General features: G+C 46.3%; 1 protein-coding gene across 3 annotated transcripts in view; it reads right to left on the reverse strand.

Annotated features, from left to right (window-relative positions):
- The window catches only part of RIMS3 (regulating synaptic membrane exocytosis 3), a 130,641-nt gene that overhangs the window by 10,492 nt on the left and 103,669 nt on the right, over window positions 1–16,480 (reverse strand). For all 3 annotated transcript variants that reach the window (XM_075604618.1, XM_075604619.1, XM_075604617.1), the window contains exons 3-5: window positions 9,719–9,860; window positions 9,158–9,270; window positions 1,766–1,867 (exon numbers count right to left, since the gene is read on the reverse strand). In XM_075604618.1, coding sequence (XP_075460733.1) covers window positions 1,766–1,867; window positions 9,158–9,270; window positions 9,719–9,860 — 357 coding nt within the window. The remainder of the gene's footprint in view (window positions 1–1,765; window positions 1,868–9,157; window positions 9,271–9,718; window positions 9,861–16,480) is intronic.

The raw sequence follows: 16,480 nt of genomic DNA on the forward strand, positions 1-16,480 counted from the left end.
AGGAAGAGCATAGTGCTAATGGCTTCTTTACACAAGGCTCCACGCTTTCATGGCCCTGCCCCCTCATTGTTACATGGGCAGGGGCTTCTGTGAGTTGTAGTCCAGGTCCAGATACAATGTTTGAAGAATTTAAGGCAGCAGGACCACAAATCCCACAATCCCTAGTGTAACTCCCAGAAAAAGGCTCCCAGTGTTGCACAAGTTCCTAAAGGGAGGTAGAACCGGTACCCCCTGCTTCTCATCTCTGCCTCTTGCACCCCCTACCACAATCTCCCTCCTGCACTCACTGCTTCACTCTTTCTCCTGCCCACCTTACTGCCCCTATCTCTGCCTCCTTCAAGCACCCACTGCCCCCCTCCCAACTTCATCTACTGCCTCTCTCCCTCCCACCTGCACCCACTGCCCCTCTGTCTAAAGCTGAGCTTATACTGTGCGTTGGCGCCAAGCACAAAGTGCAGGATCGCTTGAGTGCACTCCTAGTGCGCACGCACACGATGGAGCGACCACGTTTTGAAAAGACAAGAAATTTGTCTCATCAAGCAGCGGCCGCGTCACGTGAACGGTTCAGCTAATCACGACGAACCAGCTCCGTGATGTCGTGACAATGCCCTTGCCACGCCCCCCCACACCCCCTACACTGAGCATAGATTGCTTGTGCTACAGCAGCAAGAGCTTGCACTCTCGCAAGCAAGCGGAGAGTATGAGCTTGGCCTAACTTTTTGAAGGAACAGTGCAAGTTCTACAGTGCAGGAGACACAATCATTTAAAAAAAATAATTATATATCTTGCCCAAGGTTAAAAAAAAAAAAAAAAAAGAAGTGGGATTTAAAACAGGTTCTCTCATATTTAAAAAATCTTCCCATTACCATAGAGAGCGAGGGGGGTGTCACTTCCCTTCTCCGGAGCAGGCCTCCTCCTGCACCATTGTGTTGTCATAACGCTGCAGGAGGAAAGTCCCCTAAGGGTCCCAGAGGGTCTTAACCTGGCACTGTCCTCAGCTGTGTCTTCCTAGGACCAAAGTAAACTAATGGCATGTTAAAGGGGTCAGGGCAATTTATGCCTTTTTTTCTACTCAAACAGACACCTGTAGGTTTTTAAATCATTTTTTAAAGTAAGTTTGTAAACATGGTGAGCGAGACTTGGGAGGGGTTTGATTTCCTCTGGCTGCTCCCTTTTGTCTGATGTCACTGTTCTGCGAGAGTTTGCACAGGCAGAGACCCCTCCTTGTCTCCGATAAGGACAGAGTTGGATAAAGGAAAACACTTCATTGCCACCCCCCCCCCCCCCACCCCGAAGCCCTTAAGAAAGGTAATTTGTCATTAGTTGCCGTGAAAAAAAAGCGGCTAAGTCTTTTGCTTTTAGCATGGCTCATTTAGTTGAAGGAATTTAGACAGATTGGTAAACTATTTACAGAAGACTGGTTTTTAGCCAGCTATGTGGGATTCAACCCTTTTAACCCCTTTGCTGCCAGATGGCCTACAACACTGCGAAGCAATAAAATACCAGGCCAGGAAATGAGACATAGACTCGTCTGGCAGCAAAACCGAGACAGACATAACAAAGATGCATGTTCTGCTCCAATATAGCATTGTATGAGCACTCCCCACACAGACAATCCTGCAAAGGTGTGATTGAGTCTTGTTTGCATTAAGGAGGCTGTACACTGGCAAGTGTTCCACATGCCCACACTATTACAAGTTTGAGGCCCCAGTGGCACTGCCGGATGTACGTCTCCTTGAATCTGCTACGACTACATGTACAGTACCTGGGATGCATTTGGAACCAGACTTTGGGGTCAGACCTCTGGCCTGAATCACTTCTACCTCCAGCTGTCCATTTCTGTCCATCATCCCGATGTGGACGTCCCCTGGACAAGAGGGAGATATGGAAACCTGTAATCACAGCTGTGGAGAAGCTTGAAGCTCACCCTTACTAAAAAGGTACCTAAGTACTCATTAAATGCACTTAAAATGGGTCTTCAAGCCGCAGTTCCACCCACCAAAATGTTTAACCTGAACCAGGGGGGTCCTCAGAGCACATCCCTGTTACCAATAGAAAGCTGCGATGTCATGGCTTTCTATTGCCAGGGGGAGCGAGTCCTGACCCCGTGGCCATTTTGTGTCTGGGGGCAAATAATGTTGGCGGTGGTTCTGGGTAAGTTTTCTTTTTAATAAACTAGTTGTTGAACAGCGTCGATGGCTGCTTTAAGGTCAATGAAGGATCAGCACTGCTCAGTAAGTCTGGGGCTGTACAAAAGTCTCATTAACTTTAAAAAAAAAAAAAAAAAACAACACAGCACCATATTTACTATGCAAATAATCTTATGAATGAAAGTATTCTGCTTTGCAGCTGTGAGATTTAGATACATAGACGCCCAGGCCTAGCCAATCCTTTGTGTTCTATATAGAGTGACCAGCCATTGCATACTTTGGGGTGGGACAGCTGCTCTTTTGATACGAGTAATCCAGTTACCAGGCTTGCCGACAGGGGCAAAGCGCAGGGACATCTGTCCCAGGCCAGTACCTTGAGGTTAGGCCTTGCTGGAACAGGTAGAGATGGGGAGAGTGTGAGAGGCAGGCACAACCCCATGCTCATTAACCCAGACCCTGTTGAAGACTCTAGTTCTGGGCTGTAGCCTGCCTGTAACTAACCTTAGCTTCTACTGTACACAGCCCATTAGAAATCATACAACTGAATCACAGTATTCCCATTGGTCCACAAGCAAGCTCTCTCCAAATATAAAGGAGACGTCTCCAGAATATCCCAGCAGAGAAAAAGAGGGAAAGAGTCACTGTTTACAGCGGGGGAATGCTTGTTATCCCCTTCACTGCCAGCAGAGGCACTAACACATTGCGAAGCGGAGAAGGAGCCTAAATTAATATAAATCATTGTACTGTATGTTAGGTCTACCCCTTCAATCTCTCCCAGACTCCCATGCTTGCGGGTCCTGGGAAGTAACAAGTTTAAATCAGCACTACACAGCCTTCTTATTCTGAATTATACAAGCTCTATGTGCCAGACCCATTGCTGTAAAATATTAACAAGGTAATTAGGAATGCGGAATTGGTCCCAGAGGAAGGGGAGATTTTCAAGTGGAAAATGATTGTCTTATCACAGAACCGACTCCCTCTGGGAACGACATTTAGGGTTCAAAGAAAAGCTCTCAGTGCAGAAAATTTCTTAGGCAGACATTTATTTACTGTATCTAAAGGGGCAGTCGCCAAGGACCAAAGTGTTCTGCTGACAATGTCATGTTTACGGGGGTTAAATCTACAAATATATATATATCTTACTTCCCTATTCAGAGAAACCCCCCCCCCCCCACCCCCCAAAAAATATGCATACTTAATTATCAAAAGAACAAAAGTAGTAAAATATTTACTTTTAGTATGGTTACACTTGCTAATAGAATCCCAATTCTTTACAAAATTAAATTTTTGGGGTAGCTACGGCAAATTGCACAGGCGTTGAAGGCACCTCTGGCAGAGAAAGGGTTAAAATAGTTGGTTTTAAATTGTAGAGAATAATCATTTGCCACCAGAAGAGGGCAGCGGTGTACAGTACGTGGCAGAGGTGGAGAGAGGGGTACGGGTATTGGGAAATTCTAAAAGATTGTTTTATTGGAGGTGGAGGAGGATAGTCTTAAAACATATTTGCGCAGGGCGAGCGGGTTTATAAAGGTGACCACAATATTCTGTCCACTTAATAGGGTATACAAGTCATGTTTAGTACAGATGATATATTTAGCAAATATCCATACATATCTACTCCCCCATCCCTTTCTCTTTGGGGCCAGTTTCAGGTAGTGCAGGATGGGTTCATGCACAGGTTTTAAGACTGTGTGACCTAAAATTCATGGAATTTCATCCAGCCCCCAAAAATAAATGACATTTTACATACAAGAGACATACATTACATAGGATCAAACTATGCACCCTATGATTAAGAACAAAAAACACTATTACTCAATTGTCCTAGTGCATCTGAGATCACAACACCATATGATGAATGAGTAACACCTTGCTACATTTTCTATTCGTACTAATGTGTCCTTTTGATGATAATCACTTCACACACTCTCCTAAATCTGCCTCGGCTTCTCTTCTGCTGAAATCCCTCTCCTGGCTTCCTACTAAATCCCGTACGACTTTTTTTTTTAATCCAGGAAAAAAAGTGTTATTCACATAAGTGGGTATCGATGTTTTATGTGAAATAGGAATATAACCCGGCGCTAGTGATATCAATAAAATGTGTTAAATATAAAGGTAGCAGCTCTAAACCCAAACAGAATTTACCTCTAAACTCTAAAACATGAATACAAAGAAAACATGGGGAGCGCTGAGAACAGTGCACACAAATCTATACAATCTACACCATTGGATCCCTTTTTCCTCTTCCCGATGACCCCTGGAGGAAGAAACAAGTTCCCTGCAGTTATCTGAAGGAAGCAAGAAAAAGCAAAGCAGTATATGGTTTATTCTGCTATCTTTATATCACTTTATTTTGCACATTTGTGTTATATGTTGCACTGGTTGCTGCCCTTTATCAGCACTTAAACTCTTTGCACTGTATTTAACACGTTATATACACTATTCTTAGCGCTCCCCACACCCTCCTCACAATGTTTTTTTTTGTTTTGTTTATTTTATGCTTAAATTCTTTGTTGATCTTTCAAGCCGAGAAATACAGAAATAAAACATTAGAAAGGTGTTGGGGGAGGGGAGCATAAAAGGGAGATTAAAATAAATAAATAAATAAATAAAAAGGAAGAAGGAGATGGACTACATAACGGCAATATCACAAAACACATTGCATAACAGCATACAGTTTTAACTTAGATTGTGGAGTTGTACTGAAACCATCTAAATCTGCCATGGAGGGTGTCATGATAATGTCATGAGAGATTGGGTATTTTTAATCCCTTTGGTGCTTGAGGGGTTAATGAGCTACACTTGTGTACAAAATACCAAATGCTGGGTTTGAAACTGGGCAGGACTGTTTTCTGTCTGCTCTGAATTTCAAAGTATTCTGTAGAAAGGGGTGGTCTTATGAAAATATTGTATCTAAGTCTGGGCCAGGTTGTTACTGGGCAGATCTGACTAGGGGCATGCTTGGATAGCATCGCAGATCTCATCTTTTGAACCAGTACCTCTCTGGGGAAAATCCATAGCATGTGGTAAGGTTAGGATTTTCTGTTTTACCCCTTTTATTTTAAGAAGCTGTTCTGCCTTAAATTGTAATTGTATGTTTATTTTTTAATACCTTTTCTGTAAGTTAAGCACTGTGTTGTTATATATATTAAACCATTTAATAAGTAATGCTTTGGGCTCTGAATGAACTTTGTGCACGCTGGAGAGAATAACTTGCTAAACTCAGGCACATGTTACTACAGCTGATTTTGTGTTAAAGTGCATAGTTCTTCCTATAATAAACAGGGACCTGAGGCCCGAGCGGATATTTTAGTCTAAGATCTTTTATCATATCTGCATAACCTCAGGTGGTGGCAGTGGATGGTTATGATGTGCAATTGGGTAGGGGTTAATACTAACTCGCTGGTTCCTTGCAGAGGAGAAAGGGGGGTTGATAGAGAAGCCTTTGTGTATTAACCCTGGTTGCATATCTAAAATCACGTGCTCACTTGTGTGCAGTTTGTGGCGGTGGTATATTGGGACGGCTTGAGGAGAGATACAACTCATTTGAGGGACCCCTGTGTGGGTGAAGAGTGGGGCAGCTTGCGGGTTGTGTATTGATCCTTGATCCTGTAAGAGGGGATACTGTCCATTTGACGGACCTTTGCGGAGGTGAAGAGTGGGTGCGCTTGCGAGCGTCGGTATTAACCCTTGTCCCGTATGCAGGTCGCGTGCTAGCAGGGGGTCGTACGTGACAGAGGGGAAAAAAAGTGTGCATGGATGTGTCTCTAGTGAGACCTTCCTAATGCTCACCTGCCCTTGGGAATAAAATCTGGGGTGGGGGAGGAACAGAAAAAAATAAGGCAACTGTGTCTACAGTAACACAGAAAATATTGGGGGTAGTGGCCCAGTCTAGCTATCTCCTTGGAGCTTCTCCAGGCTTTGGGCTTATTGCATAGATAAGACTAATCACAACTCCAGCCAAGAATATAGATCAACCTAGTGGACCATAAATAAACTGTTGATAATTTGGTCCTGAAAACATTATACACTATTTACTCCGTTCTGGAGCGTAAGCTTGAAAGTCAGCTTAGGGTTTGGACGCAGCTTCGGGTAACTGTTTTGTCGGGAGAGCTCGGATGAGAAGATCTTCTCGCAGGCATCGTAGACCAGTATGGCTCCAAGGTCAGGGGGTCCTTGGCTCTCAGTGCACGATCTCAGGCCTATATTTTCGAGGAAGGTTTCACCGTCGTCCGGGTTCCTCAGTGTCAGAGGTCTCCCATTTTTAACTACCTGAAGACCAAAGGAGAATGTCCATCTGGAAGGAACCTTTCATCGCCGTGTTGAAGGCTTCCTTTGTTTTGAAGTAGTGGAATCTCAGCACCACATCCCTTGGTCTGTCTCCCGGTTGAGGCCTCGATGTTAAGGCTCTGTGGCATCTGTCCAGAGTAAGAGACTCTCTTGTAGAATGGGGGAAGGCTGATGTAAGCCAATTGCCCATGAATCCCTCAATATCTGTTATAGACTCGGGGATCCCCCAGATCCAAAGATTATTACGGCGGTCTCTATACTCCGCATCCTCCGGTTTATCCTTGATGTCTAGGATATGGGACTTCAATTCTTTAAGTTCAGCGTCCATCAGAGATTGCCGGGAGATTGTGGCGTCAACCTTGGATTCCAAGGAGCTAGTGCGTTCCCCCAAGAAAGATATCTCCTCTTTAAGATCTCTTTCACTGCTGCTTGTATTACAGATTCGATTTTATTATAGAAGAAAAGTAAGTCATTCTTTGTGGACAGGTTTTCGATCTCCACCCCTGGCTCAGAGTCTGGGTGTTCTACCGAGGGGGCCGCTTCCAACTCCACCTGTTGCAGTACTGGCCGACCCTGGTTTCTAAAATATTCACGAAACTCGTTCTGGTTCTTCTTTTTGATGGTACTAACTGCTTTCGAAGCCATGGTAAATAAAACTTGCACAAGATGAGAAGTATAATTGCTTTTTTATTTTTTAGGATAGTTAGACAGAGCCAATCCTCTTTCCTAAGCTTAAATTGAAGCTTGTCGTAGATATAGAGCTTGGGTCTCAGGCGTCTTCGTAGCCTGCTCTATTTACTCTTCTGCCCTCTTTCATTCTTATACCCACGGAAACAGGGGAGTGTGGTTGTTCCCCGGTGGGAGGTAGATATTAGGCTATTGGCCTAGCTTTAGAGTCTCTAATTGGGTTCGAGTGTGCGTGGGCGAGGAGACTGTCAGGTTGAGCCTTCTTGGCAACAGGGGCTGACACTTCTGTTTTGTGATGCTTTTTCGAGGCCTTCAGCTGCTGTCTCGGGTTTGGGTGGTTCTAGGCCCTGAACTATTTAGCAGGATGCTGGATGTGGTGGGGAGGGGAGAATCAGGACTTCTCCAAGAGGCCACGATCAGGCAGTCAGCCGGGAGGAGTGAGAAACAAACCCAGGCCCCCCTGTGGCCGCGTAAAGGGGCACCGGGCAAGATGGCCGCCTTTCCACTCTTCTGGGACCTCCCAGCAATCGCACCGGCCCCCAGCCGACAGCCAGGTGCCCTCCGCCGTGTCGGTCTATCCCCCATACAGCTTCTCGCCTCCCTTCCGATTTTCCTGTCTTGCCGCCAGCTGCTTCTCCGGCTTTCAGGTCACCACCTCCCACTCTCACCTTTGATGGCGCCGTGCCGGAGCTGCGGGCGTATCGGAGCACGTCCGCCCACCGCCTCTGTTCTCCCCATCAGTGTTTCTCCCCCGGTTGCGTTTGGTGCACCGCTTGTTTCAGGCCAACCTCGCATGGACAGCGGCCATCTTGGGAGCCTCAGGGGATCTCGGCAGAGGCCATCACTTCCGCGCCTTGCCGTACAGCGGTCCGGGTGCCGGGGAGCTCAAGAGTCGGGCTGTAGGTCTGCAGGATGGTCTTCTCCCTAATTCTCTGCGGTCAGGGGTTTTCAGGGTATATTTTAGAGTTGCATTTTGCCCACTTTGATCCCTTTGCTGTGGAGCTGAGCCGACCTGTGTCAGCTCGGAGTCCTGGCCACGCCCCCTCCCTGTAGGACTCTTTTTAAGCTATCCGCTCCTCTACCCCTCCTTCCTAATTTCCCTCTATACGCCTGTCCGCCTCTTTCATTCTGCTCGAGGATGTCTTCTGTCTACCCTTTTCGTATCTAAAGCCCTCCCCTAACCAAAACCTCTCTCACTCACTACCCCACACCTCTGGAATGCCCTTCCCCTCAATATCTGACTAGTACCCTCTCTATCCACCTTTAAGGCGTTTCTTAAAGCACACCTCTTTAACGAAGACATATGGGTAGCTCCACTGGCTGATACTATACAGCTCATATGCAATACCATGTTCCATATGCCTATTCCATCTACTGTCTTCGTGTTATTAACCCTGTCACTGGTGCTGAGAAGGCCCATAAAAGGGCGCCAAGATGTAACACGCCTTTACTCCCATGCATTTGAATAGGAGTAAAGGCGTGTAAACGTTTAAGAACCTTTTGTGGATGTGGGCCTTTGATTGTAAGCTCTTCGGGACAGGGACTCCTTTTCCTAATGTTTATTTTGGTGTCGGAAGCGCTTATTCCCAATATGTCTCCTATTATTTTGTCACGTGTTTTACTGCTGTGGATGTCTCAGTAAAGATATATACATACTGGTGCACATATACGGATGTCTCAGTAAAGATACATACATACCGGTGCACATATACATATTTGCATAGTAATACTGGAGTGCCAGTCTACAACTCTCATGCATTTAAAAAGTGAGACTCTATTGAAGTCTATGAGGCTGTTGATGTTATTATATGTGAGACTCTCTTACTATGAGCGAGACCTACTCCTAATTGTAATCTACATGCCTGCATTACACACACTACATCCACCCGTTTCCTTCTCCATATTAGAAGGGCCTCAGTTATTTTAAGCTATGAACCCTTCCACCCGAGATTGAAACCCACTGGTAGGTGGAATCATCCATTTACCCAGGTGGACACCCCATAGCCCCTTCCCTCTCTGTGAGTTCTCACCCATGGGGTGTGTCGCCAGTGTCTGCCGTCCCACAATCTGAGCTGGTCCCAGGCCATCCAGAAAGTTGCTGAACTGGCTCTCTGCTCCTAGTCGCGGTGTGGGGAAGATGAATCTGAAAAGAACAAGAGAAGTTGGTGTCTGGGGGAGGGTGGTGTGAGGGCACTGGGGGAAGGTGGTGTGTGTGAAGAGCAGATGGAGGTATGCACGAGGGGCCAAGGGGAGGGAAGTGTGCACAAGGGGCCCGGAGGAGGGAGGTGTGCATAAGAGACCCGGGGGAGGGAGGTGTACATAAGCGCATAAGGGGTCCGGGGAAGGGAGGTGCGCATAAGCGCATAAGGGGCCTGGGGGAGGGAGGTGTGCACGAGGGGCCAGTTAATATAATTACGTCAGAGGGTGCATTAACATATGTGCCTGGCAGAGGAGTGTCAAGGAGCAAAGTGCATTATCTTGATGTGTCTGGCCCTATGACCTCTAGTTTACGTTTCCATCCTCCTGTTATTATTCCTGTTATTAACCCTGTCACTGCTGGGGAGAGGGCACAGGGTAGGTGGGACACTCACGTGCCATCAGAGCTGTTGCTGTTGGTGCTGCCATCCGTGGATTCCCGGCTCCCTTGTCGGGTCACCCGATTCCGCATCTCTACGGCAATCCCTGTCTCTGTGCTGCGCCGGATGTTACTACGCAGCTTTTTGGTGGCACCATCTGGGGACAGCAGAAGAGACCAGCGTCACATTGGTGCAGATACATTATGGACTGGCTGGTACCTCGCAGTGTACTGATATGAATACCCCTTACTGATAAGGCGTTAACATGAGCTGCAGCACAGTATAATGGGGGTGAGGGTTTGAACACACTACGGGGAGGGGTGCATATTTCAGAGAGAAAAGTGCTAGAACAATATGTCATACTCTGAAGCTGGAGGGTGGCAGGCAAATGTGAGGAAGGTGTTCCCCAAAATGGTGGTGGATAAGTGGAATAGCCGCCCAACAGAAGTAGTAGGGGCTAATAAAGAACGGGAATTTAAACATACTTGGGATAGGCACAAGGGGATCCTAAGTACAGGAGAAAGCCAAGCAATAAATAGGGTCTGAGGTTTTTCAATAGATAGGAAAATGGGCAGACAAGGTGGGCCAAGTGGTTCTTATGTGTGGTCAGATTCTCTGTTTCTATGAGAGCCTAACCTATGTATATTAGATTGCAAGCTCTATGGGGCAAGGATTCTTTTTTCCTTATGTGTACTTTCTTATTTAATGCTCTTGTCCCTATATTGTTTATGTCATTCTGTTATGTATTTGCCCTACATAATAACAAACAGTACAAAATATGACCTACTGTAGTTTATACAGATCTATTCAAACAGTAATTCCTCACAGAAGCCTATAAATCGGTATATTTTACATCTAACATTCTTCCCATATACTTATCTCTAGTATTCATGTACAGTATACATATTTTCATTTTTGTAGAGGGAACTGTGAGCGCATCGCTTCATATAATACACAGCAAAATACTGGGCGTCAAATATAAAAGTACGATAGGGAAAAAAATCACAGCACTGGAGAGCTTCCAATCTAAGTGTTATGTTGAGAGACTTATGTTGGCTGACTTATAGAGACTGTAGTGAAGGTGTAAGGGAGTGAATGACATTGCCTGATCACAATGGTTGGCAAGTGCAAATATGGGTTTTGTTCGGGAGTTTATGGATACTACAGTATAAACCCCCAAAACAGTGTGAAAAACACCAGAAAAAAGAGATAGCAGCCAATGCTACGAGTGGGTCAGGAATTCCAGAACACACGTCTCTCCTCCACCCCCCCCCCCCCCCCCATAGGGGCCAGCCAAGTATTGCACAGCAATATATAGTTACATTATACATGGTAGATGAAGTTGTAAAAAAGACTTATGCCCATCGAGTTCAACCTATGTTAAATTAATACGACAGATACTTATGCTACATTTGTATTTACAGTATATTTATCTAGAGGTAGGCAAGCAAACAAGCCCAGTGAAACATCATCCAATGATATCTCATAAGGGAAAAAATACATTCCTTCCTGACTCCAGTAATGGCAATCAGATTTCTCCCTGAATCAACATCCTTCCCATGTTTACTTATTTTGGTATATCCCTATATACAGTGGCGAGAAAAAGTTTGCGAACCCCTTAGGATTTTTACATCTTTCAAACCTAAAATGTTATTAGACCTTTATCCAAGTCCTAATAATAGATAAGATAACCTGATCAAACAACTGACACAAAAACACGATACTTTGTCAACATTTATTTATCCACATATGATTCAACATTCAATATCTATGTGTGAAAAAGAATGTGCACCTTTAGATCAGCGGTTCCCAACCTTTTTTGGGTTAAGGAACCCTAAGTGAAATTCTGAAGCACCCCAACCATCTCTAATAGCAACTCTGTGTGACGGTTCAGGGGATTCCTGCTTCTCAATGTGTCCCCGTCACCCCTGTTCTCCCTGCCTCCTCCGTCTCCTCATTCATCTCTCCCTTCCTCCTCACGCACCCGTTCCTCTGCGCCCTGTCCGGATGCACGCCCAGCTGTCACGCGCGTTCCCCGCAAGGTGCGCGCTTATCCCCAAACTCCCGATTCCTCCCGCAGCACTCATCGCTCGCGGCGCCCCTCGATTCCCTCTCCTGCCACGTTACCTCCTTCAGCTGCTCCTCCTGCCCCGTCGCCGTCCTTGGCGAGCGCCCCCACGGCGCGACGCTCCTCACGCTCCCTGGCACACACTGTGCGCGCGCATCCAGCCCTTACAGAAGGCGCGCGCACACGCTCCACTTGTAGGTCTTCCCTGAGCCCTGGTTCCGCCCCTCATAGTGTGCAAGCCATTTCCCTGTCTGATCTACCTGTCTCCTCCCTTTCTCCTTCTGACCTATCTCTGCAACCTCTCACTCTACCCTCTGCTCCTCCTCTCTCCCATTGGTGCTCCCTCCTTTATAATCCCTGTCTGTCCTCTTGCTCATTGCTCTGCATAGCTTCTTGTGACCCCTTTGTGTGCAGTCTCTATGCTTGGCTCTCCGGTCTCTTTCAGTGCTGGTTCCTGTCCCTGTTTACTTTTGGATCTCCCTGGCTTGAACTCTGCTTTGAATTGGATTACCCTGCTTTCTCCTGCCCTTGGACCCTGCATTCGGATACGTTTACGCTGCCTTCTCCTATCCTTGAACACTGGCTTATGGACTTGATTACGCTGCTCTCTATTACCCCTGAACTCTGGCACACGGACATTACTATCCAAACTCTCATACCCAGGACATTGCAAGTATCTGCTAAACTTTTCTCAACAGGCCCGGCAACGCACTACCACACTCCGGGCACGCCCACACTGCTGTTGGTGCATGTTATAACCTTACCCACCTCAGTACTGGGGACTGGCCAGGTCTGCGGGCATACAGGCGTTACATTATGCAGAGCCCAATAAATGCAGACCCCCTGAGATGGGCCAAGGTGTTTCCTTGGAACATTTACAATTTGTCAGTAGCCAGTTAACCACTGTTTCGCAACAGCTTGCAAACCTGTCTCTCCAGGAAACCCCAGTGTCTCCGTCACCTCCTGTCTCAGTGACCTACGGTAACTCAGGACCACGTATACCACCTCCTAACCGGTATGATGGGGACCTGTAACAGGGGAGTTATCCCTGTTCAGGAAATATGCCTCTATTCCAGCAGTGTGGTGGTTAACTGCTGGTAGTCAATTAACCAACACCACCTGGCTGATTAGGTTCCTTAGAAAAACCTCCCTTTGAGACAGGAAGGGAGATTGTGCCGGAGTCTCACAACTTGTGAGACTGACCATGGGGACAGATGTCTTGAGCCTGCCAGAAGAAACAGCAGTGCTGCTTTCAAGACACAGGGGAAACTTCTAAAACCTGAATGCTGACAAAACCTGAGGAAAAGGTAGCAACCCAGGAACAGAGAAGATTTTCCCTCCAACTACAAGGAACAGATAAGACTTTCCTTTATAAGACTTTTTATATTTGCTCATTTCATGATATATGTTTGGGGGCTGGGAGACATGCTTATCTAAAGGGAGTTGTGGACTGCATAGTTTTCGCTAGAAATACTCCCAAGTGAATAGAAGCTTTGTTTACCCCTTGTTTGGATGGTTTCCTGATGTAAAGGAAACAGGCGCAATAAAAGCCTTATTTAATTTCACCATAACAAGTCTCCCTTGCATACCTCTGTGAGCGTCCGCCTACAGGACCCTCTCGCTTGCCGGGGATTCCTAAACCAATGCGAGGTGCAATTTGAAATGTCCCCCTCTTTTTCCTACCGGCCGTACCAAGGTGGCCTACATTTACGCCTTACTAACCGGCGACGCCCTCGCTTGGGCTTCTCCCCTCTGGGAGCACAAACCTGAGTTGACCCAAGATTACCCTAAATTTAGGCATGCATTCCAACAAGTGTTTGACACTCCCGCACGCCAGGAGACGGACGCCTTTTCTTTGTTTCTCATCTCACAGGCACGAAGATCCGCTGCTAAATATGCTATAGAGTTCCGCACTCTGGCCGCAGAGACTCAATGGAACGACGAGGCACTTGCCGCAGCATACTGGCACGGTCTGTCTGATACGTTAAAAGATGATCTCGCAACTCACGCCCGGCCGTCCTCCCTGGAACAACTTATTACTCTCAGCATACGTATGGATCAACGTACCCAAGAACGACGTCACGAGCGACACTGTTCCCGTTCTCTTCCTCCCTCCTCTGTCTCTCACAGGTCTCCTGCTTTGACCTTCCTGGCTTTGGACGCTCCTGAACCGATGCAAATCGGTAGCCAACAACTACAGGCTGCGGAGAGAGTGAGACGTCGTCAGAAGGGTCTCTGTTTCTATTGATGCATTATCAATTCTTCTGTATTTAGTACAATTTTCAAATGACCAGATAATTATAGCGAACCCTTTAAGGGTGCCCAGGGAACCCAAGGGGTCCTAGGAACCCTCGTTGAAAAACACTGCTTTAGATTCAGTACCTGGTGGCACCCCTTGAGCAGCAATGACTTCAACTAAGTGTTTCCTGTAACTGCTGGTCAGTCTTTCACATCAGTATTGAGGAATTTCGGTCCATTCCTCCTTACAGAACTGCTTCAACCCAGTGACATTTGAGGGCTGCCTTGCAAGGACAGCTTGCTTCAGGTCCTGCCACAACATTTCGATGGGGTTTAGGTCCAGACTTTGACTAGACCATCCTAAAATGCGTAATTTCTTCTTCTGCAGCCATTCTTTCGTAGATCTGCTTGTATGTTTAGCATTATTGCCTTGCTGCGTGACCCACTTTAGCTTCATCTCACAGATGGATGGCCTGACATTCTCCTCCAGAATCTTCAGATCCAATGCAGAATTCATGGTTGTGTCAATGACGGCAAGCCATTCAGGTCCTGAGGCAGCAAAGTCGCCCCAAACCATCACACTCCCACCACCATGCTTGACAGTTGGGATGGGGTTCTTCTGTTCGAACACAGTTTTTGGTTTTCACCAAACATAACACTTCTCATTGAGGCCAAAAAGTTCTACCTTTGACTCCGTCTGTCCAGAGAACATTAATCCATAAGTCTTGTGGATCATCTATGTTCTCTTTGGGGAATTTCAGACGGGCAGCAATGTTATTTTTAGAGGGAACTGCAGGTTTGATTGTTATGTTGTGGTTGGCCTTTAGCGATTCTATGCTCTCCTCTCGATCGGCATCAGATTATATGTTTGTTTCCTTACTTTGTCCAGTATGGTGGATTTGGCTCTTTGTCTAAAGCTTTCGATCTACCGGTCCAGTTTGGGGTTGCGCCCAGTTTGTGGGATCCAGCGGCCCTCCTTCTGCAGTGTTGGCATAATCTTGGTCGTGTCTGTCATTGAAGAACTACTTAAGACGCAGCCTTCTGAAGAACTCTTCCAGGTCACTGCACAGCTCAATCTTGTCCATGGGCTTGGTAGGGCAGAATGTGAGACCCTTTGATAATACTGAGGACTCTGCTTGATTTGGTGTATAGTCTGAGTTAACAGTGTCGTCCTGCTGTTGGTGACTGTCAATGTTTGTATTATTTGTGGTTGTGCTGGCTGCTGCAGAGTATCTCATTCTTAGCCTCAGTCTGTGGAGTTTCTTTTCCTTGTTACTAATTAGACCCTTCAGGAGTTTTTCATGCAATGTTTGGAGTCCTCTCCAAAAGTCTGCACTTCTCCTGTGTCCAGGATGCTGTCTATTGTTGCCTTTATCTTTCTCCTATTGCTGTAACAGATGCTGATCAGATGGTTCCTTAAATTTTTCAGAGGTCCTGGTCGTTGGGAGAATTTTGTGTTATATGTGTTCGCAAATGGGTTTTTGAAGACGATTCCTTTCGGGATCTGATGCAACTTTTTGCATTTGCTGAGGAAGATGATATCACTGTCTAGTTGTGCCACACCTTTTGTAAAGCGCTGTATACACTGTGGGCTCTTTATAAATTTATATTTACATACATACACACATCACTAACACCTCAAGCCATAAATCGCATACTGCACAGGGGGGAGGGATAGGTTTCAGTCACATACAACATTCCAAGCTACACTGTTTTTAAGTAAAACCCTTGCTTGCTTCATTCAATGCAACATAGCCGGAAGAAGAGATCAGTGTATCTCGAAAGCTCGCACAAATAAAAGCATTTAGTTAGCCACAGAACGGTATTGTCTATTCATTTTTGACTATTAAAGCCCTGACGAAGTGACGTTCCCCGTCACGAAACGCGTAGGGAGGAGCCTAAGAGGTACTGCCCCACACACTCTAGCTGCCAGTCATCGAAGAGGAGACGGTGACGTCATCCAAACTGCGCCGGAATCCCGCGAGGTACACGCGGCACCGAGAAGGACATTCAAAGACTGAGTGCAGCGTTTGAGTTGTGCTGGGTCGGGCACTTCTTTGTTTTTATACTCACCGTCTTTTGTGAGTATTTTATATGTTTTAGGTAGGCGTCATTAAAGTTTTTTATTATTGCGCAATCCTTTGCCCTCTTTTATCCCTACCGGAGGAAATAAGAGGCTGAAAGAATCCTGAAGCTGACCCAGGAGACTACGTTCCTGGAAGGGAGACCTTCATAACGTTAACGGAAGTGGAGGACACCACGAGGGGTTCGTGATACACCAGAGGCGACCGGGACCCAGAAGGCTCCAAGTACAGATTCTCTCCCCTGCATGTATCCTATCTACTTCTAGTAAGTAGGCATCTCATTGAGCTTTGATTATAAGGGCTAAATTGGCAACTAAACATACTGCGCAATGTCCTGTTTCTTTGCTTTATGTCATACATCTGCAGGTTGAACATATAACGTGAGGA

Source organism: Ascaphus truei, chromosome 6, assembly GCF_040206685.1.
Source record: "Ascaphus truei isolate aAscTru1 chromosome 6, aAscTru1.hap1, whole genome shotgun sequence".
NCBI classification, from domain to species: Eukaryota; Metazoa; Chordata; class Amphibia; order Anura; family Ascaphidae; genus Ascaphus; species Ascaphus truei.